Raw genomic sequence first — 23,972 nt, 5'->3', positions numbered from 1 at the left:
AGCTCTCTTCCCTACAGATCAGCAGTTCCTGACATCATGGTGACTCCCAATGACACCCTCCCCCAGTCCTGTTTATCCACACAGTGCAAATCTCATCACTTTACCACATTTAAAAAAAAATCTAAGGCAAATATTCTAGAGGCTTTGACACCCCTGGTTTTTGTTATGTACCCCCAAAGGGGTTACACTGGGCCAAACTAACCAAACCATTGAGCTGAAATACTAAAAAGTACAACAGGAACTCTCACATTAGTCTTTAAGAAACTGACATCTGGAACCACAAGATCTTAGCCTGTAGTTTGTGGCTTCAAAAAAAAATTCTTTTGAGGCAAGGCCCCAAATAGGTCTCCCCTGTACTGGCCTGGGACATCTACTAGACATTCCTGTTGAAGCCCTGTTAGGAAACAGGATAGAGTCAGATGTCTGGATAGAGATGCCTCAGCCAAATCACTCTGCAGGGACTCCAGTCCCAATATCTGATGGCAGTCATATGTTTAGAACACTTCATAGGGTCTGCGACTCAAAGACAGATGATCTCTTCTCCCCACTGTCTACTCACCTGGGAAGAGGACACGACTGACCATTCCAGGGAACACCATCATGAAAAGAGGCAGCACCTTCAGGTAGGCAGCCATCAGAGAGCCTCCTTTGGCATGGGACAGGTTCCTGGCAGCCAGAGACCGCTGAACGATCACCTGGAAAACAGTGGGGTGGTTGGAGGCTAAAGTGGCTAAGTGTGCAAAGCTTCTTGGTAGGCATCGCAGACCTGGGATCTTGGTTTGTCTAGCTTCTCCTTGAGGAAACATCACTTTCCTATTCCCAATCCCTGTGGTCCAGTTGAGGAAGCTAAGAATCCTGTTCCATCCCCTCCCTACTCCTTTATCCTGGGGCTGGACCTGGCCAATTCGATTTCTACATAGAGTTTCTCCACTTCTCTGGCTACCATGATCAGTTGAGGAAAAGTATGAATCCAAGGTGGGCCAGTTACAACTTCCCACGAATTTCTTCCTAGAAGAGGCAAAGGAAAGAAGCACCCTACCACCTACAGCCTCCATTAGAATTGCCAACTATGAGAGGAGCTTAGACCACTGGCTGCACCTCTGCCATCGTATTTGGAAAGATTCTTTAAAATTCAAGTCATCTCGGGGTGCCTGGGTGGCTCAGTTGTTTGAGCATCTGCCCTCAGCTCAGATCATGGTCCCGGAGTCCTGGGATCGAGCCTCACATCAGGCTCCCTGCTCAATGGGGAGTCTGCTTTTCCCTCTCTCTCTGCCCCTCCCCTCACTCATGTTCTCTCAAATAAAATCTTTAAAAATGTGTATCACATAATTAAAAAAAAAAAACCTTATCTACTGAAAAGGAATAACTTGTTCCAGAGTGTTTTCTGAGTAGGAGAGTGGTCCCCCAAAATCCTCCTCCAGCCTTCAGACTGAATTGACATAAGCCCAGAACTTTCTCTATTTTTTTCTGCTTTGAGTCTTGAAGCATCTGCAGAAGCTACAGAGGCCTTGTTGAGTTACCAGAGCCTTTACAAGCCGATTCAGTGAACTATGGACAAAGGGAATGAAATCGACTATAGGGGGTGTGGCAAGATGGCGGAGGAGTAGGAGACCTGGATTTCGTCTGGTCTCAGGAATTCAGCTGAATAGGGATCAAACCATTCTGAACACCTACGAACTCAACAGGAGATCGAAGATAAGAACAGTAACAACACTCTGAACAGAAAAGCGACCACTTTCTGGAAGGTAGGACGTGCGGAGAAGTGAATCTGAGGCGATATTCGGGAGGATAGACGGCGGGGGAGGGGGCCTCCATCGGCCGCTTCTGGCAAGTGGTGGAGCCGCGGAGCACAAAATCGGACCTTTTAGAAGTCGGCTCCACTGAGGGACGTCGCTCCAGTGGCTAAGTGGGGGGAAGAACCCTCGTGGGACAGTGTGATCTCAGGACCCTCAGGGTCACAGAAAGACTGGGGGTGCCTGAGTGCGGCAGAGCTCTCAGGTATCGGAGCGGGGAAGCCGGCTGTAGAGACGGAGCCGAGGAGTGGGCTCTCAGCTCGGGGTTGCCATAAACTGTGATCCGTGGCCCAGTTGGGCCCTGCTCCTCCAGCAGGGACCCAACAAGCGGCAGATCCGGGGAGACTCCCCTTCTTCCCCCGGGAGGAGCGGCGCGGGAACGCACCACAGGGATCTGCTGGGTTTGGAGACTCCACACGGGGTCGAGTGCCAGAGATAGCAACGCTCGGTCACAGGCCGGGTGAGCACGCAGTGCGGCCGGAGACCAGGGAGATGGGAGTGACTGCTATTCTCTGGGGGCGCACTGAGGAGCGGGGCCCCGAGTTCTCAGCTCCTCCGGGCGGAGATTGGGAGGCCACCATTTTCACCCTGGTCCTCCAAAGTTGTACCGAGAGCTTGCAGGGAACAAAAGCTCCTGAGAGCAAACCGGAACAGCTTGCCCAGCCCGGACTCACAAGAGCGGGGCAATTCCGCCTCCGGCAAAGACATTTGGGAACCACGGCAACAGGCCCCTCCCCCAGAAGATCTGCACGAACAGCCAGCAAGCCAAGACCAAGTTTACCGATCAAGGAGAACGGGAGAACTCCAGCGCTAGGGGAATACTGCACATAGAATTCATGGCTTTTTTACCATAATTCATTAGTTTTTCAAAGTTAATTTTTAACTGTTTTTTTTTAATTTTTCTTTTTCCCTTTTTCAAACAACATCTTATCAATCCCTTTTTAAAAAAAACATTTTTTATTTTTCATTTTTAGAGTCTATTTTTATCCCTTCATAGTAGTTACCCTATTTTTGGCATATATATATAAGTTGTTCTCTCTTTAAAATTTTGAGATACAATTTCTTCTAACAGATCAAAATATACCCTAAATCACTAGTGTATGGCTTTGTTCTATTCTCCTGCCTGATCACATTGTCTCCCTTTTTTTTTTCTTTTTTTTCTTTTTTCTTATTCTTTTTAAATCTTCTTCCTTCTTTTTAAAAAACAACTTATCAATTCCTTTTATAAAATCTTTCATAATTTTCATCTTTACAGTCATCTGCCATCCCTTCATTGTATCAACCCTTATTTTGTACATATATGTCTTTCTTCCTTTAAAATTTTAGCAGGCACTTTCTTCTAACAGACCAAAATATGCCCAAAAGCTAGTGTGCGGCACTGATCTATGCACTACCCTGATCATATTTGATCATATTCTTTTTTTTTTTTGTTTTCTTCTGTTTTTGTTTGTTTTTATCTTTTTCTTTTTCCTTTTTTTTTTTCCCTCTCTTCTTTCTTTCCCTTTCTTGTCCCCTGGTTTCAGGTCTTTTCTGATTTGTATAGAGCATATTTGCGGGAGATGTTGTTAACCTGTTAGCATTCTGTTCTCTCATTCATCTGTTCTCCTCTGGACAAAATGACAAGATGAAAAAAATCACCTCAGCAAAAAGAACAAGAGGTAGTACCGTCTGCCAGGGACCTACTCAATACTGACATTAGTACGATGTTGGACCTAGAGTTCAGAATCATGACTTTAAAGATACTAGCTGGGCTTGAAAAAAGTGTGGAAGTTATTAGAGAAACCCTTTCTGGAGAAATAAAAGAACTAAAATCTAACCAAGTCGAAATCAAAAAGGCTATTAATAAGGTGCAATCAAAAATGGGGGCACTAACTGCTAGGATAAATAAGGCAGAAGAAAGAATCAGTGATATAGAAGACCAAATGATGGAAAATAAAGAGACTGAGAAAAAGAGAGATAAACAACTACAGGATCACGAGGGCAGAATTCGAGAGATAAGCGATACGATAAGACGAAACAACATTAGAATAATTGGGATCCCAGGAGAAGAAGAAAGAGAGAGAGGGGCAGAAGGTATATTGGAGCAAATAACAACAGAGAATTTCCCTAATGTGGGGAAGGAAACAGGCATCAAAATCCAGGAGGCACAGAGAACCCCTCTCAAAATCAATAAAAATAGGTCAACACCCCGACATCTAATAGGAAAACTTACGAGTCTCAGAGACTAAGAGAAAATCCTGAAAGCAGCTCGGGAGAAGAGATATGTAACCTACAATGGTACAAACATTAGATTGGCAACAGACCTATCCACAGAGACCTGGCAGGCCAGAAAGGACTGGCATGATATCTTCAGAGCACTAAACAAGAAAAATATGCAGCCAAGAATACTATATCCAGCTAGGCTATCATTGAAAATAGAAGGAGAGATAAAAAGCTTCCAGGACAAACAAAAACTAAAGGAATTCGCAAACACGAAACCAGCCCTACAAGAAATATTGAAAGAGGTCCTCTAAGCAAAAAGAGAGCCTAAAAGCAGCATAGATCAGAAAAGAACACGGACAATATACAGTAACAGTCACCTTACAGGCAATACAATGGCACTAAATTCATACCTTTCAATAGTTACCCTGAATGTAAATGGGCTCAATGCCCCAATCAAAAGACACAGGCTATCAGATTGGATTAAAAAACAAGACCCATCAATATGCTGTCTGCAAGAGACTCATTTTAGACCCAAAGACACCCCCAGATTGAAAGTGAGGGGGTGGATGGGCGCCTGGGTGGCTCAGTTGGTTAAGCAACTGCCTTCGGCTCAGGTCATGATCCAGGAGTCCCGGGATCGAGTCCCACATGGGGCTCCCTGCTCAGCGGGGAGTCTGCTTCTCCCTCTGACCCTCTCCCCTCTCATGCTCTCTCTCTCTCTCATTCTCTCTCTCAAATAAATAAATAAAATCTTTAAAAAAAAAAAGTGAGGGGGTGGAAAACCATTGACCATGCTAATGGACACCAAAAGAAAGCTGGGGTGGCAATCCTTATATCAGACAAATTAGATTTTAAAACATAGACTGTAATAAGAGATGAAGAAGGACACTATATCCTACTTAAAGGGTCTATCCAACAAGAAGATCTAACAATTGTAAATACCTATGCCCCTAACGTGGAGCAGCCAATTATATAAGGCAATTAATAACAAAAGCAAAGAAACACATTGACAACAATACAATAACAGTGGGGGACTATAACACCCCCCCTAACTGAAATGGACAGATCATCTAAGCAAAAGATCAACAAGGAAATAAAGACTTTAAATGAAACACTGGACCAAATGGACTTCACAGACATATTCAGAACATTCCATCCCAAAGCAACAGAATACACATTCTTCTCTAGTGCCCATGGAACATTCTCCAGAATTGATCACATCCTAGGTCACAAATCAGGTCTCAACCGGTACCAAAAGATTGGGATTATTCCCTGCATATTTTCAGACCACAATGCTTTGAAAATAGAACTCAATCACAAGAGGAAAGTCGGAAAGAACTCAAATACATGGAGGCTAAAGAGCATCCTACTAAAGAATGAATGGGTCAACCAAGAAATTAAAGAAGAATTAAAAAAGTTCATGGAAACCAATGAAAATGAGAACACAACTGTTCAAAATCTTTGGGGGGCGCCTGGGTGGCTCAGTTGGTTAAGCGACTGCCTTCGGCTCAGGTCATGATCCTGGAGTCCCGGGATCGAGTCCCACATCGGGCTCCCTGCTCAGCAGGGAGTCTGCTTCTCCCTCTGACCCTCCTGCCTCTCATGCTCTCTCTCAGTCTCTCTCTCTCTCAAATAAATAAATAAATAAAATCTTTAAAAAAAAAAATCTTTGGGATACAGCAAAGGCAGTCCTGAGAGGAAAGTATATAGCAATACAAGCCTTTCTCAAGAAACAAGAAAGGTCTCAAATACACAACCTAACCCTACACCTAAAGGAGCTGGAGAAAGAACAGCAAATAAAGCCTAAACCCAGCAGGAGAAGAGAAATCATAAAGATCAGAGCAGAAATCAATGAACCAGAAACCAAAAGAGCAGTAGAACAGATCAACGAAACTAGGAGCTGGTTCTTTGAAAGAATTAACAAGATTGATAAACCCCTGGCCAGACTTATCAAAAAGAAAAGAGAAATGACCCAAATCAACAAAATCATGAATGAAAGAGGAGAGATCACAACCAACACCAAAGAAATACAAACAATTATAAGAATATATTATGAGCAGCGATATGCCAGCAAATTAGATAACCTGGAAGAAATGGGTGCATTTCTAGAGATGTATCAACTACCAAAATTGAACCAGGAAGAAATAAAAAACCTGAACAGACCTATAACCACTAAGGAAATTTAAGCAGTCATCAAAAATCTCCCAACAAACAAAAGCCCAGGGCCAGATGGCTTCCCAGGGGAATTCTATCAGACATTTAAAGAAGAATTAAGACCTATTCTCCTGAAACTGTTCCAAAAAATAGAAATGGAAGGAAGACTTCCAAACTCATTTTAGGAGGCCACCATTACCTTGATCCCCAAACCAGGCAAAGACCCCATCAAAAAGGAGAATTACAGACCAATATTCTTCATGAACATGGATGCAAAATTCTCACCAAAATACTAGCCAATAGGATCCAACAGTACATTAAAAGGATTATTCACCACGACCAAGTGGGATTTATCCGTGGGCTGCAAGGCTGGTTCAACATCTGCAAATCAATCAACGTGATACAATACATTAACAAAAGAAAGAACAAGAATCATATGATCCTCTCAACAGATGCAGAAAAAGCATTTGACAAAGTACAGCATCCTTTCTTGATCAAAACTCTTCAGAGTATAGGGATAGAGGGTACCTACCTCAATATCATAAAAGCCATCTATGAAAAACCTACAGCGAATATCATTCTCAATGGGGAAAAGCTGAGAGCTTTTCCCCTAAGGTCAGGAACGCGGCAGGGATGTCCACTCTCACCACTGCTATTCAACATAGTATTAGAAGTCCTAGCCACAGCAATCAGACAACAAAGAGAAATCAAAGGCATCCAAATCGGCAAAGAGGAAGTCAAACTCTCACTCTTTGCAGATGATAGGATACTGTATGTGGAAAACCCAAAAGACTCCACCCCAAAACTGCTAGAACTCATATAGGAATTCAGTCAAGTAGCAGGCTATAAAATCAATGCACAGAAATCAGTGGCATTCCTATACACCAACAACAAGACAGAAGAGAGACAAATCAAGGAGTCAATCCCATTTACAATTGCACCCAAAACCATAAGATATCTAGGAATAAATTTAACCAAAGAGGCAAAGGATCTGTACTCAGAAAACTATAAAATACTCATGAAAGAAATTGAAGAAAACACAAAGAAATGGAAAAACGTTCCATGCTCATGGATTGGAAGAACAAACATTGTGAAGATGTCAGTGCTACCTAAAGCAATCTACACATTCAATGCAATTCCCATCAAAATACCATCCACCTTTTTCAAAGAAATGGAACAAATAATCCTAAAATTTGTATGGAACCAGAAGAGACCCTGAATAGGTAGAGGAATGTTGACAAAGAAAAGCAAAGCTGGCGGCATCACAATTCCGGACTTCCAGCTCTATTACAAAGCTGTTGTCATCAAGACAGTATGGTACTGGCACAAAAACAGACACAGAGATCAATGGAACAGAATCGAGAGCCCAGAAATGGACCCTCAACTCTATGGTCAACTCATCTTTGACAAAGCAGGAAAGAATGTCCGATGGAAAAAAGACAGTCTCTTCCACAAATGGTGTTGGGAAAATTGGACAGCCACATGCAGAAGAATGAAACTGGACCATTTCCTTACACCACACACAAAAATAGACTCCAAATGGTTGAAAGACCTAAACATGAGACAGGAGTCCATCAAAATCCTAAAGGAGAACACAGGCAGCAACCTCTTCCACCTCAGCCACAGCAACTTCTTCCTAGAAACATCGCCAAAAGCAAGGGAAGCCAGGGCAAAAATGAACTATTGGGATTTCATCAAGATAAAAAGCTTTGGCACAGCAAAAGAAACAGTCCACAAAACCAAAAGACAACCGACAGAATGGGAGAAAATATTTGCAAATGACATATCAGATAAAGGGCTAGTATCCAAAATCTATAAAGAACTTATCAAACTCAACACCCAAAGAACAAATAATCCAATCAAGAAATGGGCAGAAGACATGAACAGACATTTTTCCAAAGAAGACATCCAAATGGCCAACAGACACATGAAAAAGTGCTCAACATCGCTGGGCATCAGGGAAATCCAAATCAAAACCTCAGTGAGATATCACCTCACACGAGTCAGAGTGGCTAAAATTAACAAGTCAGGAAACGACAGATGTTGGCAGGGATGCGGAGAAAGGGGAACCCTCCTACACTGTTGGTGGGAATGCAAGCTGGTGCAACCTCTCTGGAAAACAGTATGGAGGTTCCTCAAACAGTTGAAAATAGAGCTACCGTATGATCCAGCAATTGCACTACTGGGTATTTACCCCAAAGATACAAATGTAGGGACCTGAAGGGGTACGTGCACCCCAATGTTTATAGCAGCAATGTCCACCTTAGCCAAACTGTGTTAAGAGCCAAGATGTCCATCGACAGAGGAATGGATAAAGAAGATGTGTATATATACGCAATGGAATATTATGCAGCCATCAAAAGGAATGAGATCTTGCCATTTGCAACGACGTGGATAGAACTGGAGGTTGTTATGCTGAGTGAAATATGTCAATCAGGGAAAGACATGTATCGTATGACCTCACTGATATGAGGAATTCTTAATCTCAGGAAACAAACAGGGTTACTGGAGTGGTGGGCGGTGGGAGGGATTGGGTGGCTCGGTGATAGGCATTGGGGAGGGTATGTGCTATGGTGAGCACTGTGAATTGTACAAGACTGATGAATCACGGATCTGTACTTCTGAAACAAATAATGCAATATATGTTAAGAATAAAAGAAGAAGAAGAAGAAGATAGCAGGAGGGGAAGAATGAAGGGGATTAAGTCAGAGGGGGTGACGAACCATGAGAGACGATGGACTCTGAAAAACAAACTGAGGGTTCTAGAGGGGAGGGGGGTGGGGGGATGGGGGGATGGGTTAGCCTGGTGATGGGTATTAAAGAGGGCACATTCTGCGTGGAGCGCTGGGTGTTATGCCCAAACAATGAATCATGGAACAGTACATCACAAACTAATGATGTAATGTATGGTGATTAACATAACAATAAAAATTATTTTTTAAAAAAAGGGAATGAAATCTCAAATCATTACCACTGCTATGATGAGCAGGACAAAGTTGGGATTCTTCCCAGTTTTTTTGACAGTGGGCATTAATTGGGTAGTCTTCCTAGAGTGTCCTGCTCCTTCTTTTGAAACCCACGCCCTGTCCACATGGCTACACTATCATCTTGGGCACAGTTGCCTAATCCAGGGGTAGGCACCTGACCCATGCTAGACCCTTCTACAGGATTTTTGGACTGGGACTTAGGGAGTTTCCAGCTTCTTTCCTGTTGGTCTGCAGTGGGAGGCAACAAAATTATAGGTGATAAAGATGGATGATGGAGGGGGAAACCAGAATATGTTCCAGTAGTTTCTGAAGGTTCGTTCAACTTCTTGTTTGTATTCCATGAGCTACTACATCCCCCATCCTTTCTCTGAGATAGTTCAGTTTGAAATTTTTTTTTTTTTTTTGGTCACTTGCAACCAAGTGTACCCTGACAGGCATAAATTATATTTGTTTGGATGCCATAAAGTGAAAGACTCTAAAATGTAGGATTGGCTTATGTGAGGAAAAGGTGAGGAGCATGGAGGCCCTCAATCCAGAGCTGGGAAGTTAGCCATCCTTGTTTAGAGGTTGGTTTAATGGGAGCGCCTGGGTGGCGCAGTCAGCTGAGCATCTGACTCTTGGTTTCGGCTCAGGTCGTGATCTCAGGGTTGTGAGATAGAGCCCTGTGTTGGGCTCCCTGCTCAGTGCGGAGTCTGCTTGAGTTTCTCTCTCTCCCTCTCTCCCTGCCCCTCCCCACCTCATGCTCTCTCTCTCTCTCCCCCTCTCAAATCAATAAGTAAATCTTTAAAAAAATTTATAGAATTTGGTTTAACTGTTATGTTATTTTTTAGAACTCCAGATATATACCTACTGAGGTTTTCTAGAATACTTTATTTTTTTTTAATTTTTTAAAGATTTCATTTATTTACTTGACAGAGAGAGAGCACAAGCAGGGAGAACAGCAGAGAGAGAGGGAGAAGCAGGCTCTCAGCCGAGCAGGGAGCCCAGTACAGGGATCATGGGATCATGACCCGAGCCGAAGGCAGACGCTTAACCGACTAAGCCACACAGGCAGCCTTCTAGAACACTTTAGAATGTGGTAGTAAAATGTGAGGATATCAGGGTCTATAGAATACATCCGGCTGCTTAAGGTGCCCAAAGAGGCACCCAGGGTTTAATCCTAGCCCGTCCCTCTGGAAGCTGAGAGGAAAGCATTTATAGCTTTGGAAAACAAAGCCCTTTCTACTAGAGATCCAAAACTGTGACCAAAAAGGATTCTGGCTTTTATTCCCGTGGAGTGGAGAATACAAACATCAATTTAAGAAGCAGCTGAGTATGTCTGAAAAGATCTGTGTTCCTTGAAAACCCACAAGCCCGAGGGGAAGGGGATCCCCCTGTAGGACAACCCCCCAGGCCCAAGTAACGGAACCACAGTTCAGAGGGATGGTATGAAAAGGAATTAATTCATGTAGAATGGTTAGACCAGGGACTGGCCACAGCACAGCAGCAGTAAACATTTAAGTGCCATTACGATTGTCCGTTGTTACTTATCTTTTTAGTCTCAACCCAGGAAGATCTGGAATATTCTCTGTCAGTGAATCACAAATGCTTAGTTTTGCCTTTCTCCTGTTCTAAAATTAGCCCAAGGGAAGCTGGGTGGCTCTGTCAGTTGAGCGTCCAACTCTTGACTTCGGCTCAGGTCATGATCTGAGGGTTGTGCGATCGAGCCCTGTGTGGGGTTCTGTGGTGAGTGCAGAGTCTGCTTGAGATTCTCTCTCCCTCTCCCGCTGCATCTCCCCCTGCACACGCGTGCCCGTGGCTCTCCCTCTCCCTCTAATAAATAAATAAAATCTTAAAATTAGCTAACAAAGCTCTACGTTCCCTAGGGCAGGACCAGCACAGTGAAGCAATGTAGTCTCGGGACTCCGCAGAACCCAGGTCAGCGGCTACACCGTGTGATCAAGACCAAAGTCACATGGTCAAGGTGGGCTTAGGTTTCTAGGCCCTCTTGCCCTGCCTGGCATTTGGAAGGAGACTGAGTCCTCTGTGACTAAGTCCCCAGGCTCCTGAACAACTCCGGTGGGTTGGAGGTGGCTTTCACAGGGTGCATGCTGGAATTCCAGCTAAGAAGGGCTTGAGGCATCTCAAGGAAATATTTGTACAAATTCAGAAGTATCAGCTGGTGGTGAGCTGTGTCAAGAGCACTAACATAAACCATCGCAAAAATGTAAATGTTTTTAATGGTTTATTAACTGTCCCTATGACCAAAGGATTATGGCCAAATTCCTCATGCTTCCCTCTTCTGTAACCATTAGTAACCACACTGTTAGTAAGGAAACAAGGAAACAAGATGTTAGTATTCCAATGCCCCCAGAACTTGATTCCAGGCCTGTGACATTTAAAGCCCATGCTATTAGCCTAGATCTTATACTGTGTCCCAAACTCTCTCCTACCTGAGATTTGCTTGGTAGGGGGGAAGGAGATTTGCCAATGATGGTCTCGCCTTAAAGGGGCATGCGTATTGTGCCCACCACTGCCCGGGTATAGAGGAACTCTGGCCCATGGGGGGAACTGGGCTCTGTTCTTGGCACGGTCACCTGCATAAATTCCGTTGCCCTACTCCGTGATGGTTACTTTAAACTTCCATCAGCCCTGGGGTGCCTGTGTGGTTCCATTGGTTAAGTGTCTGCCTTCGGCTCAGATCATGATCCCAGGGTCCTGGAATCGAGCCCCGCATTGGGCTCCCTGCTCAATGGGAGCCTGCTTCTCCCTCTGCCTCTGCCTCTCCCCCTGCTCGTGCTCTCTCTCTCTCTCAAAGGAATAAATAAAATCTTTTTAAAAAGTAAATAAACTGCATTCCCACCTTCTTAACCCCTCTTTCCCTACCCTGCTTTAAAAAAAATTGCATTTATCACTTTTAAATATTCCATATAATTTACTTATTGTCTGTCTACCCCCCACTAGAAGAAAGTGAGCTCCAGGAGAGAAGAGAGCCCTGTCTGATGTGTGTACTCATGATTTCCAAGTGTCTAGTACACAGAGGGCATCCAGTGAATATTTGTTGAGTAAATGATAACCCGAAATCAATTTTAAACTCCATTTAAAATGTATCATCTCAGGCACCTGGATGGCTCAGTCGTTAAGTGTCTGCCTTTAGCTCAGGTCATAATCTCAGGGTCCTGGGATCGAGCCCCGCATCGGGCTCTGTGCTGAGCAGTCTGCTTGAGATTGTCTCCCTCTGCCCCTCGCCCTGCTCTGTCTCTCTCTCAAAATAATTAAGTCAATCTTTAAAAACAAACAAAAAACAGTTCCCCTTTGCAAATATTAGTAGCCCTGGATTTGCCATTACATGAGCAAGCTCAAGAAGTAAAATAATGTAGAGCAGTAGGAAAGAAGGCGTAGTCGAGCTTGCGGGGGCGGGCAGGGGTGGGGGAAGCAAACAAGAGAAGAGATGGAGGAAACCAGCCCAGTCTCCAGCCCCTCAAGCAAAGAAGCGTCCTGGAGGTGCTTCCTCATCAGCTGCCCTGTACCTGATCTGTGCACCAGTACCAGAGGGACGGAATGGACATTCCAAGTAGGGTCCCGGGCCAAGGGAGATCGGAAGTCAGGGGGTCTCGGAAAATATGGAAGGCATCTTTTCGGGGCAGCCCGCAGCTATTGTTCTCACTCCGGTTGCTCGCCACCGCCAAGAAGTACTTCTCCTTCAGGCCTTCCATCCCACCAACTGCAGCAAAACCTAAAACGCAGAGGAAGCCCAAATTTGTCAGAAACTCAAAGCAATCCATGGCGAGTGGTCAGGGGATGGCTGGGTGGGTGACATCCTACTTGGAGCAGCGCTAACAAGGAAAGTTAGTCACCTTAAAGGTTCTCAGCCTTGTTTTTATGCCTTTGGTGGTGATTGTGTATTGCTTCTCAGAATATTAATAACAATGCATAATACAAAATACATAGGATTATAAAGGAAACCGGATATAGTGACAGCAATTGTCAAAACACAGAAACTGTGGCTTAGTAGTTATTTTCTCCATTGAACAGTAAGACCTAGCAGTAGGTCTAATAACTATTTATTTATTTTTAAGTACTCTCTATGCCCAACATGGGGCTCGAACTCACAACCCTGAGATCAAGTGTCACACACTCCACCAACTGAGCCAGCCAGGCTCCCCTGTAATAACAATTTGGTTTCTTTTCTCTTTTTTAAAGATTTTTATGTATCTGACACAGAGAGAGAGAAGAGGTAGTGAGAGAGAGCACAAGCAGGGTGAGCAGCAGGCAGAGGGAGAGGGAGAAGTAGGCTCCCCCATGAGCAAGGAGCCCGATGCGGGGCTGGAGCCTGATGCGGGGCTGGATCCCAGGACCCTGGGATCACAACCTGAGCAAAAGGCAGACACTTAACCGACTGAGCCACCCAAGCAACCCTTAAGATTTTTTTAAAGTAATGTCCACACCCAGTGTGGGGCTTGAACTCACAACCCCAAGATCAAGAGTCTCGTGCTCTTCCAACTGAGCCACCCAGGTGCCCCAAAAGACTTTTTTTTTTTTTAAGGCTTTTTTTCTTCTTTTTAATCACTCTAAAAGATAATCTACTGTGTAAAGCAAAACTTGTAGCAGGGTATCGGGGTTTAGGGCATGTGTAAATGTATGATAACAATAACACAGAAGACGGGAGGGAGCATTTGGGAGTGGAATATTGTAAGCTTCTTAAACGATACATGATGCAGTAGGATAATATTAGAAGTAAGACTGAGATGGACATTGTAGACTTTAGGGCCAACACCAAAATAATTTTTTAAAAGAAGAAAAATGGAGCCAGAGGACACTTGGAACAAATGGACAACAGCTGACAGGATTGCAGATTTTAATCCATCCCTATCAATCAGTACATAAATGTAATTGACCCACAGATGCAAATGACAAGATAGAAATCGTCAGATTGGATAAAAAGTAAGACCCAACTATATGATGTCGACCAGAAACCCACTTAAAATATAAAGAATAGGAAATATATGTATGTTTGTATAAACACATATCTATGTTTATAAAGACATAGATAGGTTCAAAGTAAAATGACAGAGAAGTATATGCCACTTAGGGGCACCTGGGTGGCTCAGTCGCTTAAGAGGCTGACTCTTGATTTCAGCTCAGGTCATGATCTTGGGGTCGTGGGATGGAGCCCCACATGGGGCTTCTCACTCAGCAGGGGGTCTGCTGGAGATTCTTTCTTCTTCTGCCCTCCCCTCCCCCTTCCTCTAAAATAAATCTTAAAAAAACACAAAACAAAACAGTAAGTTTCCATAAGCCCAGTTCTCTTCCAGCTAAAATAACCATGTCTCAAGCAAATCACCCGTGACTGGAATGCCCCCGTGGTATGCTTTGACCCTGGGCTTGCTGATCACAGTGATGAAAGCAGATGTCACTGAGAGAGGGGTTGTCATCCACCCAAGTGGCCCTGGGGCCCCACTTACTGTAGCCCATCAGGATGAGTGCTCCTATAAGCATGATCAGAGTCTGCAGGGCATCCGTGTAGATCACAGCAGCCAGGCCACCTGGGGGTAGGGGTGGGCATAAGCACCGAGGTGAGGGTCGGGTACCATGGTGGAGAGGAGTTACCCTGGGGAGCAGACAGAACCTGCAAGTTCAACCTGCCTGGGGAGATTTCTTAGTGTTGTTTGCAAAGATGGCCAAAGTACCGCCTTCCTGAGCACATGCCCATATTGCACTGTGGTTTTGCTGCTCCTTCCATGTTGAGGTGAAGCTGATTTCTCTACCTCTTAACGAGGAGCTTGGCCAGATGGCTTGCTTTGACCAGCAGAACATGGTGGGAGTGATACTGTGCAGCTCGAAGCCTAAGCCTCAAGGGCCCGGAAGCTTCTGCTCTTGCTCTCGTGTTGTCCTGAGACCACCGTGCTTCTTTAAATAGCCCACGCTTGCCTCCCAGAGGGTGATGGCTCACACGGGGTGGGGGGAAGCTCAGCTGAGAGCCCATGCCAACCACCAGCCGCCCAAGTGAGTGAGTCCACCTTGCCCCAGACAGCCGTTCCAGATGTCATCAACCTCCTGTTCTTGACGGAGCCCAGTGAGACCAGCTGATCATAGTCATATAATTAATGGCAGCAAGTCTGTCGACATCTGGACAGGGCGATCTTTCCAGTCTCTTCTCTGTACCATACCTCCCTCTTCCTTCTTCCCAAAGGGGAAAGAGATGCTTCTCTGATATGAGCACGTTTACTAGTGGGCAAAGTCAGTATGCAATACAAAACATGCACAGAGGGGCACCTGGGTGGTTCAGTCGGTTAAGCACCTGCCTTCAGCTCAGGTCATGATCCCAGGGTCCTGGGATCGAGTCCTGCATCAGGCTCCCTGCTCCCTCTGCCTGCTACTCTCCCTGCCTTATGCTGACAATAAATAAATAAAATCTTAAAAAAAAACAAAAAACGCTGCACAGAGCTGTGGTGTTCTACTCTGATTCTGCCTCCTTGCCAGTGGGAACAGGGCTCCGTCACAAATGTGGAGAGAGACCCGGGGTCTGTTGTGGCCCCAGCCCGCTACTGCAATTAGCCGGCCTGAGCGTGGTGAGATCCCACCACTAAAAGCCAGCATTATTTCTATACTGACGATTATGAGCATTTATCATGCGCCACGCACTGGGTTCAGTGTTTTATTCAATTGTTCACCGAATCTCTGGGGAGCGCCCCGCCAAGCTCTATGTGGTAGGGAAAGAGAGGCAAACAAAACAGCATGTCCCCGGTCCTCAGAGAGATCAGTGTAATGGGGACACAGACCCCCAAACAAGGAAACACAAAGATAAACCGGCTATTGCCGCTAGCCCTTCTGTTTCCCTGGGCTCCAGGCACAGGGCTTCCATGAGTGCTGACCCCCCTGAGATCCTTCGGGGGGCCTTTGCATATGTTCAATTTAGTTGCTTTTCCGCTTAGAGCCTCCAGTGGAGATCCACGGCACTTAGAACAAAATCCAGGCACATTTTGTCCCCTGCGAGGCGCTGGTGGCTGGTCTTTCTCCCTCATTAGGGCTGCTCTACCACACAGTGCCAGGCGTGCATCCCTCTCTGGCTTGTGGGAACGGCCCCTGGAGCTGAGCGGGACGCGGCCCGAACAACCATTTGCTCGCTCAGCGTCAGCCACAGTGACCGCCCTTTTGTTTCCCAAATCAGCATGTTCTCATCCTAAGAGTCTTTACTTACATATGCCCTCTGCCTGGACTTCCCTTCCCCTGCACTTCTCTTTAGAGCTGCCTTCATATCATTTAAATGTGGTTCAAGCATCACTTTACAAAGGCCTTCCCCGGACATTCTATGTGGAAAAAAAAACTCCCTTATCCCATCACTCCCCGTCTTGCCCTGCTTAAACTTCCTTCGGAACACTTATCAGATTATACTAATATATCCTGATATACCATGATATACCAAGAAATATCTTCGTTTCCTTGTTCGTTGTCTGTCTCCCCATTAGAATATAAAGTCCCTTCGGGTAAAGGTTTTGTCTGTTTTGTTTACTGCTCTGCCCCATTCCTAGCATGATGTCTCGCACATACTAGGTAATATACAGATATATTTGCAGAAGGGATTATATTACACCAAAAGGAGACAGACAAGGGTGAAGCTGGAGCAGAATGAAAATAAAAAGGCAAGTATTCCAAACCAGATACTTGTCCGGGTCCTACTATAGGCCAGTCTCTCTCCTACAATGCAGCTCTGATGGGGAAAGAGGAGGCTGCCCGACCTCAGCTCCAGAATTAGAGCCGCTTACCATCTAGCTTTACAGAGTGCACGTGAATAAATATGCACTGATAGTTCTTCAATAAACAAATGGAAAATAGCTTGATGCAGTTGTGGTGCATTTTTAAATCCTCCTTCTAACTGGGAAACCTTCTTCCTTTGGACAATGGCTAAGAGAAATCACCTTGTCTGGGGTTGTGGAGTGAGATGTAATAAATGAATGGTTTTAACACATGGGAACATCAGAACATGGGCCAGGAAAAGATCGGTGGGGCGGTGGGCCACAGTCTCTCAGGCATCACCCCTTGTTCAGACACACCTGCAACAGTGTACAGAGCCGTGATGGCCAACAGCCCAACGATGGCCAGGTAGAGATCGAGGTGCAGGGACTGCTGGATAAAGATGGCGCCTGCATACATGTCCACCTGGGGAGACAGGAAGTTGCCAGATGAATGAAAGGAGGGACATTTTCAGCACAGGCTCTGCTAGGCCTGGATTCTGGCAAACATGGAAGAGTTCTCTACTCCCCTTTCTTCAGCCACCTCTTCCCAGATCAGGGTTCTCCAGTTGCAGCCCTGTGGGCAGTTACATGTGACACCCACTCACTGGGCTAATACAACAACCTCCTCAGTGGTCTTGCTTCTCCTCTTGGGCTTCCACCTTCCACCCTCAACACTGCAACCTTTATCAAATACTGTCATGATCAAACATCCTTCTCCTGCTCATTAAAATTCTTCAGTGCCCCCCCATGGCCCCCATGATAATGTCTACATAAATACATTAGAATTGCATGCCAAGCTTCACAGTCTGCTCGCCCCTTGGCCTCATTTCCTTCACTCCCTTCACACTCCCTGCTTCCCTAACAAGCCCTGCCCGTCCATCTGGAATGCCAGTCCCCCTCTCCCCAGTTGGTAATCATCCTCGGTCATAACTTCCCCTGCGAAAGCTTCCCCACATCTATAGCTTCCCACCAGACTGAGAGGCAGAGTTCTGAAAGGATGCTGTCATCGAACGTCTGTCTTTCAAGCCTGCAGCTGGTGTAGAGTCCATTATTGTTGTTTGGATTGAATGCAATTTCTCTGCACCACCCCCACTTGGGGCAAGCTCTCCCCAGCCCCAGCTGGAAGCGGAGACAGCATCAGCGTTGAGTCAGGCTGGCTGAGCACACGTGCCTGGAGGCTGCAGTGCATCTGCTCTTGGCCTCTTTCTGGAGATCTGCCCATCCAACCAAAGGCCAGGATGGGGCAGGCCCAATGGGCCTCAGCACACCTGATGAATACCTGATGACGGCCTGATCCCAGGAGGAAAAGAACAAGCCCCCCACCAAGGCCTGGCAGGGCTCTCAAAGAGTCCCGTTCTGAGACCTGCACCACCCTGACATGTTGCCAAAGCGGGAGTGGAAAGAGGTGTCCTTCCCTCTACCTTTTCTCCCAACTTCCTCCCCATGCTTACCCTCTTCCCCACCCCTCCCATCTACCAAGCTCCCTGAAGCCTGCCCAAGGGTAGGAAATGCATGCGCAGGACACACGACTAATGGCTGTAATCGATCTTCTCACCAGGCTGTAGGGACATGGCCAGGCTGCGTCCCCACCTTACCGAGATCTTGGTGAAGATGTAAATGAACAGGTAGAGCACAGCCAGGATGACAGGGATCCTGTTGCCACCGAAGCGCTTCCTTAGGTATTCTGGCATCGTGGTGACCTGGGGGCCAGAGCTGAGCGGTCACCACCCACCCAATTTGGGGCAGATGGCCTCAGGGCACTGGCCCTTCCCCTCCCCTCCCCATGTCCTCTCCAAACTCAGCAGCACTGATGGTCTTCTTAATCATAGACTTAAGAAGGGAGGAGAAAATGGGGGCAGGGGGTGGCTCAGTGGGTTAAACATCTGCCTTCGGCTCAGGTCATGATCCCAGCATCCTGGGATCGAGTCTTGAGTCGGGCTCCCTGCTCCAAGGTGACCCTGCTTCTCCTTCTGCCCTTCCCCCTGCTTGTGCTCGCTCTCTCTCTCAAATGAATAAAATCTTAAAAAAAAAAAAAAAGAAGGAAGGAGGAAATGGGCAGAGGAGTGGGGTGTGGAGGAATTGGGGTTCTGTGCAGGGGGATATACCCATCTATCACTGTGTGAGGCACTGAAAAAAAATGTTTCTGAAACATGAAACATCTGAAAGCCTGTGCCCATCTTCATCATGGGTCAGGAGGTGGGAGGTGCTGAGGACAGGGCTCCCCGGTATCGCCTGTGCAGCATCCTTCACCATGCAGGGAGCTCCCAGGGACTGGCTAACGGATGTCCTCAGGTGGGAGGGAGGGAACTCGAGGGTGACCCTCCCCAAGGGTCTCCGCATCCCAGAGCACCCCAACTCACCTGCCCAGCTATGTAGATGGGGAGGAAGATCCAGGCCAACATCAACACAGAGAACAGGCCCTGCCCGAGAAAACAGATTCAGGACTCAGCTCCCACCTACATCGAGGTGCTGATTTGGATTTCCCTCCGCACTTGGAGGTCACCTGGCCTGGCTCAGTCTTGGGTTCAGTACCTCATCCTCCCCGGGCTATCATATTCCCACATTGATAATGGGAGAAGGGGAAGAAGGAGGGAAGCGTGGAAATAGAAGCTTTCCTGTGACTCCTCATTCAATGTCCCCCAAAACCTCACGTCGTCCCCCTTCATCCAGACGTGAGCCAGGATGGGCTCCCTAAGTGAACCCCATCATACAGTAATATGCGTAGTGTACTGCAGTGTGCAGCACAGAATGAGCATTTTAAAAATGTTAGTCACTAAGGGGCCGGCTCAGTGGGTGGAGTGAGTCACTCTCGAGCTCGGGGTAGTGAGTTCGAGCCCCACGCTGGGTGTGGAAACGACTTAAAAATAAATACATAAATAAATAAAGCTTGTTTTTTAAAAAAATTGTTAGTCACTGTGAAGACGAAACTCACTACTAAGAGTACATGCCTGCCCGGTCAATGAACATCATGCCCTGCACGAGCCCTGCTACACAGGACAGTGTGTCCCATCTCTGGGGTATCTGTGGGGTGCCAGAAAGGCTAAGAACCACTGAACCACAGAACTACATTTTTATGATGGCTGACTGGTACCCTTCGGGTCCTTCTATCTTCTGCATCCACAAGGGAGAGCTTCTGAGTCCTCTTCTCCTGCACATTGGTGTTTTAGGGTCCCGGCCTTCTGGTCCCAGGATCAAGCAAACCCAGACAAGCCTGAAGCTTGCAGATCAAACTGATTTTTGCTGACCAGGGGTGCCTTTGGTGCTTGTTTGTTTTCTCACGAAGTACAACTCTATTTTTAAAAAGTACAGGGTAGGGGCGCCTGGGTGGCCTGGTGAGTTGAGCGTCCGATTCTTGGTTTCAGCTCAGGTCATGATCTCAGGGTCAGGGAATTGGCCCCGCCTCGGGCTCTGTCCTCAGCCATGGAGACTGCTTGGGATTCTCTCCCTCCACCCCTTCCACCACTCGTGCTCCCTCTCTTGCTCTCTCTCTCTAAAATAAATAAATAAAATCTTTAACAAAAATAAATAAATGAAAGTATGGGGCATTCACACTGTCCCCCAGGATCTACCTAGTAGGCAAAGGATGAGCTGTACCCGCCCTGGTAAAATACTTACATTTAATTCATAAGCAGTGACAGAAAGGCCTGCAGCAGCGCCTGACCCTGCCAGGCCAACAAAATGTCCACTTCCCACGTTGCTGGCAAACAAGGATGCGCCCACCTGTTAGGAGATGGACAAGTCCGATCTTGGAGCGATGGTCTATGGTACCTTCTCCCCACCCTCAGTTCTTCCCATGCTCCAGAGGGACCAAGACAGAAGGAGAAGTAGAGGAGGCAGGGCCATCCCTAGCCTATCTGGCACCTTTTTTTTCCAAATTAGAAAAAGATTCTTCTTCCCCAAGACTCTTTTACTTCCAACCATCAGAAATTAGCATAATAAACATGTATATTTATGATGGCTAAAATGTGAATTGTGCGCCATAGGGTTGTGCAGTGCACAACATGAACAACTGTATGCAGCACCCCAGGGAAAATGATGACGGGTATTGTGGAAGGTGCTTCATGATGAGAATCAGGAAGCCTGTGTTCTATTCCAGTTCTGCTTCTAATTTAGCATGTAGATAACCCTCCTGGTAGAACACTAAGTGGCCAAGCTTATATTCAGTGATCCCAATCCCTGGTCTCAACTGATTGGACCAGACAGCCCTGGGCACCTGGCCCAAGCTGGATCAATTACATTTTCTCTCCTGCAAATCTGGAACTGGGACACAATCTCTGTTACTAAATCCTAGCTAGTTTCGATCACTGAGGCCGGCATTCTCTTGGCTAAACATAGAGATTAGCCAGTGATGGAAGGTTGATAAAGATATATTAGTACTAAAGTGTGAATTTTTATTTTATGTAATCAGGAGGATTGACAGAGACTGGCACAGAGGTGGGCATGGGACACAATCAGAGAGAAAATATTTTCCGGGGATACTGCCATGGAGGCAGGTGCTCTTCCCATACGGGACTGAACTTAAGAAGATGAAAAGTCCGGAGCAGTGTCTGCCATCTTGTTGCCATGAAGTTGGCCCTGTTTGGGAATAGTGTCTATCCAGAAGAAGAAAAGTTGATATGGACAGATGGAAGGAAGGAAAGAAGGAAAGAAGGGATGAGGGGAGGGAGGGAAAACAGGTCCTAGTGACATCACTTGAGCCCTTGCCCTCAGCCATCCCTAAAACCAGCCTAACTAGATTTTTCCCTTGGGTGAGCTGATGAATCTTTTTTGTTCAACACATTTGCATTGGAGCTAAGCCTTCTCTAGACTGTGACTTTCACACTACATACAACCGGAGTCCTGCGAGACCCAAGGCTAAACAGAACATCAGCCCTCGAAGAATCTTTGAGAAGTGACTTTAATTGAATCAAAGATCACTTACTGGCCACCACACCATGTCCCCTCCAGCTAGGAAGTAGCCTTTCACTGTGTCTCTCTTGGTCTTCACTGTGGACTGAAACAAAGAAGAGGGCATGTAACAATCAGAGGCATCCCAGAGCTCCTGAGCCATAGATTACCAAACACTAGAGTCAGCAGGCCAGATCTGGACATCAAATATAGTTTAGGGTTTTTTGTTTTGTTTTGTTTTTTAAACCCATGGTTTAAGAGGATTTTAATTTGAATGCTTTAGAGGACAAATTCTTCAGGTCAATACAACTCCTGCCACTCCCCGCTTCGCAAATGTACGGCTCACCTACGTATTTGAGTTTTCAACCCAGGGCTTATGTAGGAGAGCTCATGATGGGCACCATTTCCTGAGTACTAGTGCAGCATAGCATCAGAGTAACAGAGCTGGTAGACACCATGCTAAGCTTCTAGAGCTCATCTCATGTTATTCCCTACCAACCTCTATGAAGTTGGTGTCATTAGACCACAACCTAACAGATGAAGACCCTGAGGCTCGGAAGCAAAGTTACTTATCTTGTGCCATATTTCTAGAGAGCAGAAAGGCCGGGAATTCAGACCCAGGTCTCAATGATTACAGACTCCTACATCCTTCAGTCTGACAACCTCATATGTTGTAGGAATTTATCCTACATTATAGTTGCACACATCCAAAACAATGAGTGTATAAGATTTGTTGATTTGTTGACTGCAACATAGTTTGTGACAGTAAGAGACAGGAAGCAATCCAAATGACCCTCAGAAGAAAACAGGCTAAATAAATCACGGTACGATCATCTCATGGAATCCTGTGCAACTTTTAAGGCGAGGAAGCATCTATGTACTGATATGAAAAAATAGCCAAGAGACTATGATAGGTGAAAAATAACAAGGTGAAGAAACAACATGTAGGGCACCTGGGTGGCTCAGTCGTTAAACATCTGCCTTCGGCTCAGGTCATGATCCCAGGGTCCTGGGATCGAGCCCCACATCGGGCTCCCGGCTCTGCAGGAAGCCTGGTTCTCCCTCTCCCCCTCCCTCTGCTTGTGTTCCCTCTCTCGCTGTGTCTCCTTCTGTCAGATAATAAAATCTTTTTAAAAAATGTGTAGAATAAGCAATTTCCCATTTAAGAAAGAGGTAAATACACACAATAATATTTGCTTGGATTTCCATAAGGAAACTCAAACTAACGTGCGAACAAGTTAACAACAGTAGTTACCTGTGAAGGGAAGTGTAGTAGTGAGACTTTTCACTGTATGTCATTTTAAGTTGCTTTTATTTTTGAACCATGAGGCTGTATTGCCTTTAAAAAAAACAAAACAAAACAAAACAAAAAACAAACCTTCCTTTAAAAAAGAAAAGAGAACATGACTTTCAAAGTGAAGGAAATATTGGCTTCTAACTCCAGCTCTGTTAACTAACATACAAGGAGCTTACATTTTTTTTTAAAGATTTTTTTGTCTACTTGACAGAGAGAGACACAGCGAGAGAGGGAACACAAGCAGGGGGAGTGGGAGAGGGAGAAGCAGGCTTCCCACCGAGCAGGGAGCCCAATGTGGGGCTCGATTCCAGGACCCTGGGATCATGACCTGAGCCGAAGGCAGACGCTTAATGACTGAGCCACCCAGGCGCCCCTAGGAGCTTACATTTTTGAGCCTCAGTTTCCTTGCCTATAAAATGGGTACAGTAGTAGTGTCTTCTTCATAGACATCTGTGCAAAGTACATGGGGTAACACAAATTTGCAAGTGCCTAAGACAACACCTGATTTATGATCCACACTCGGTCCGTTTTTACAAGTGTCAAGTTTGGATTACTTGATGACCTTAGGCGAGTTTCTTCCCCCGCCTTCCCTGGCCTGGCTTACCCATAGTCCCACAGCCAGGACAAAGAGGAAGTACAGAACCAGCACGGCAATGTCACCTGGCTCCAGGTTCCTCTGTGGAAAAGCCTCCAGGGGCTCTGACTGGGTGAGCTGAGGGCTGCTGGAGCTGCTCTCCATGGTCCTGAGCAAACGTTCACTCCTGCGGGAAGTGCAAATGTGCATCAGATGCCAGAACCAGAGGCGCTTTTCTCACCCTCTCTGCGGCTGCCTCCTCGGAGCACGCAAACCAGAGGACAGTGCAGGGGGATGTGTAGTGGGGACCCGTCCCCCGGGAAGGCAGAGCCACCCACCCATCTGTCCGTCCATCCGTTCACT

At 46.1% G+C, this 23,972-nt stretch overlaps 1 protein-coding gene across 3 annotated transcripts in view; it reads right to left on the bottom strand.

Moving 5' to 3' along the window:
* SLC5A11 (solute carrier family 5 member 11) overlaps positions 1-23,972 on the bottom strand; it is a 45,353-nt gene that overhangs the window by 11,665 nt on the left and 9,716 nt on the right. The window contains exons 2-10 of one of the 3 annotated variants that reach the window (XM_025855450.2): positions 23,640-23,796; positions 21,773-21,844; positions 20,467-20,571; positions 19,212-19,271; positions 18,447-18,551; positions 17,170-17,275; positions 14,581-14,661; positions 12,646-12,851; positions 560-695 (exon numbers count right to left, since the gene is read on the bottom strand). In XM_025855450.2, the coding sequence (XP_025711235.1) occupies positions 560-695; positions 12,646-12,851; positions 14,581-14,661; positions 17,170-17,275; positions 18,447-18,551; positions 19,212-19,271; positions 20,467-20,571; positions 21,773-21,844; positions 23,640-23,774 (1,006 nt within the window). In that variant the 5' untranslated portion in view covers positions 23,775-23,796. The remainder of the gene's footprint in view (positions 1-559; positions 696-12,645; positions 12,852-14,580; positions 14,662-17,169; positions 17,276-18,446; positions 18,552-19,211; positions 19,272-20,466; positions 20,572-21,772; positions 21,845-23,639; positions 23,797-23,972) is intronic. The other 2 variants (XM_073887963.1, XM_073887962.1) reach the window with 2 other exon arrangements.

Source organism: Callorhinus ursinus, unplaced genomic scaffold (assembly GCF_003265705.2).
Source record: "Callorhinus ursinus isolate GAN/ISIS: 27379988/994484 unplaced genomic scaffold, GSC_fseal_2.0 scaffold85, whole genome shotgun sequence".
NCBI lineage: Eukaryota > Metazoa > Chordata > Mammalia > Carnivora > Otariidae > Callorhinus > Callorhinus ursinus.
The sequence above is the reverse complement of the archived record's forward strand: the minus strand, read 5'-3'. Positions and strand labels throughout refer to the sequence as shown.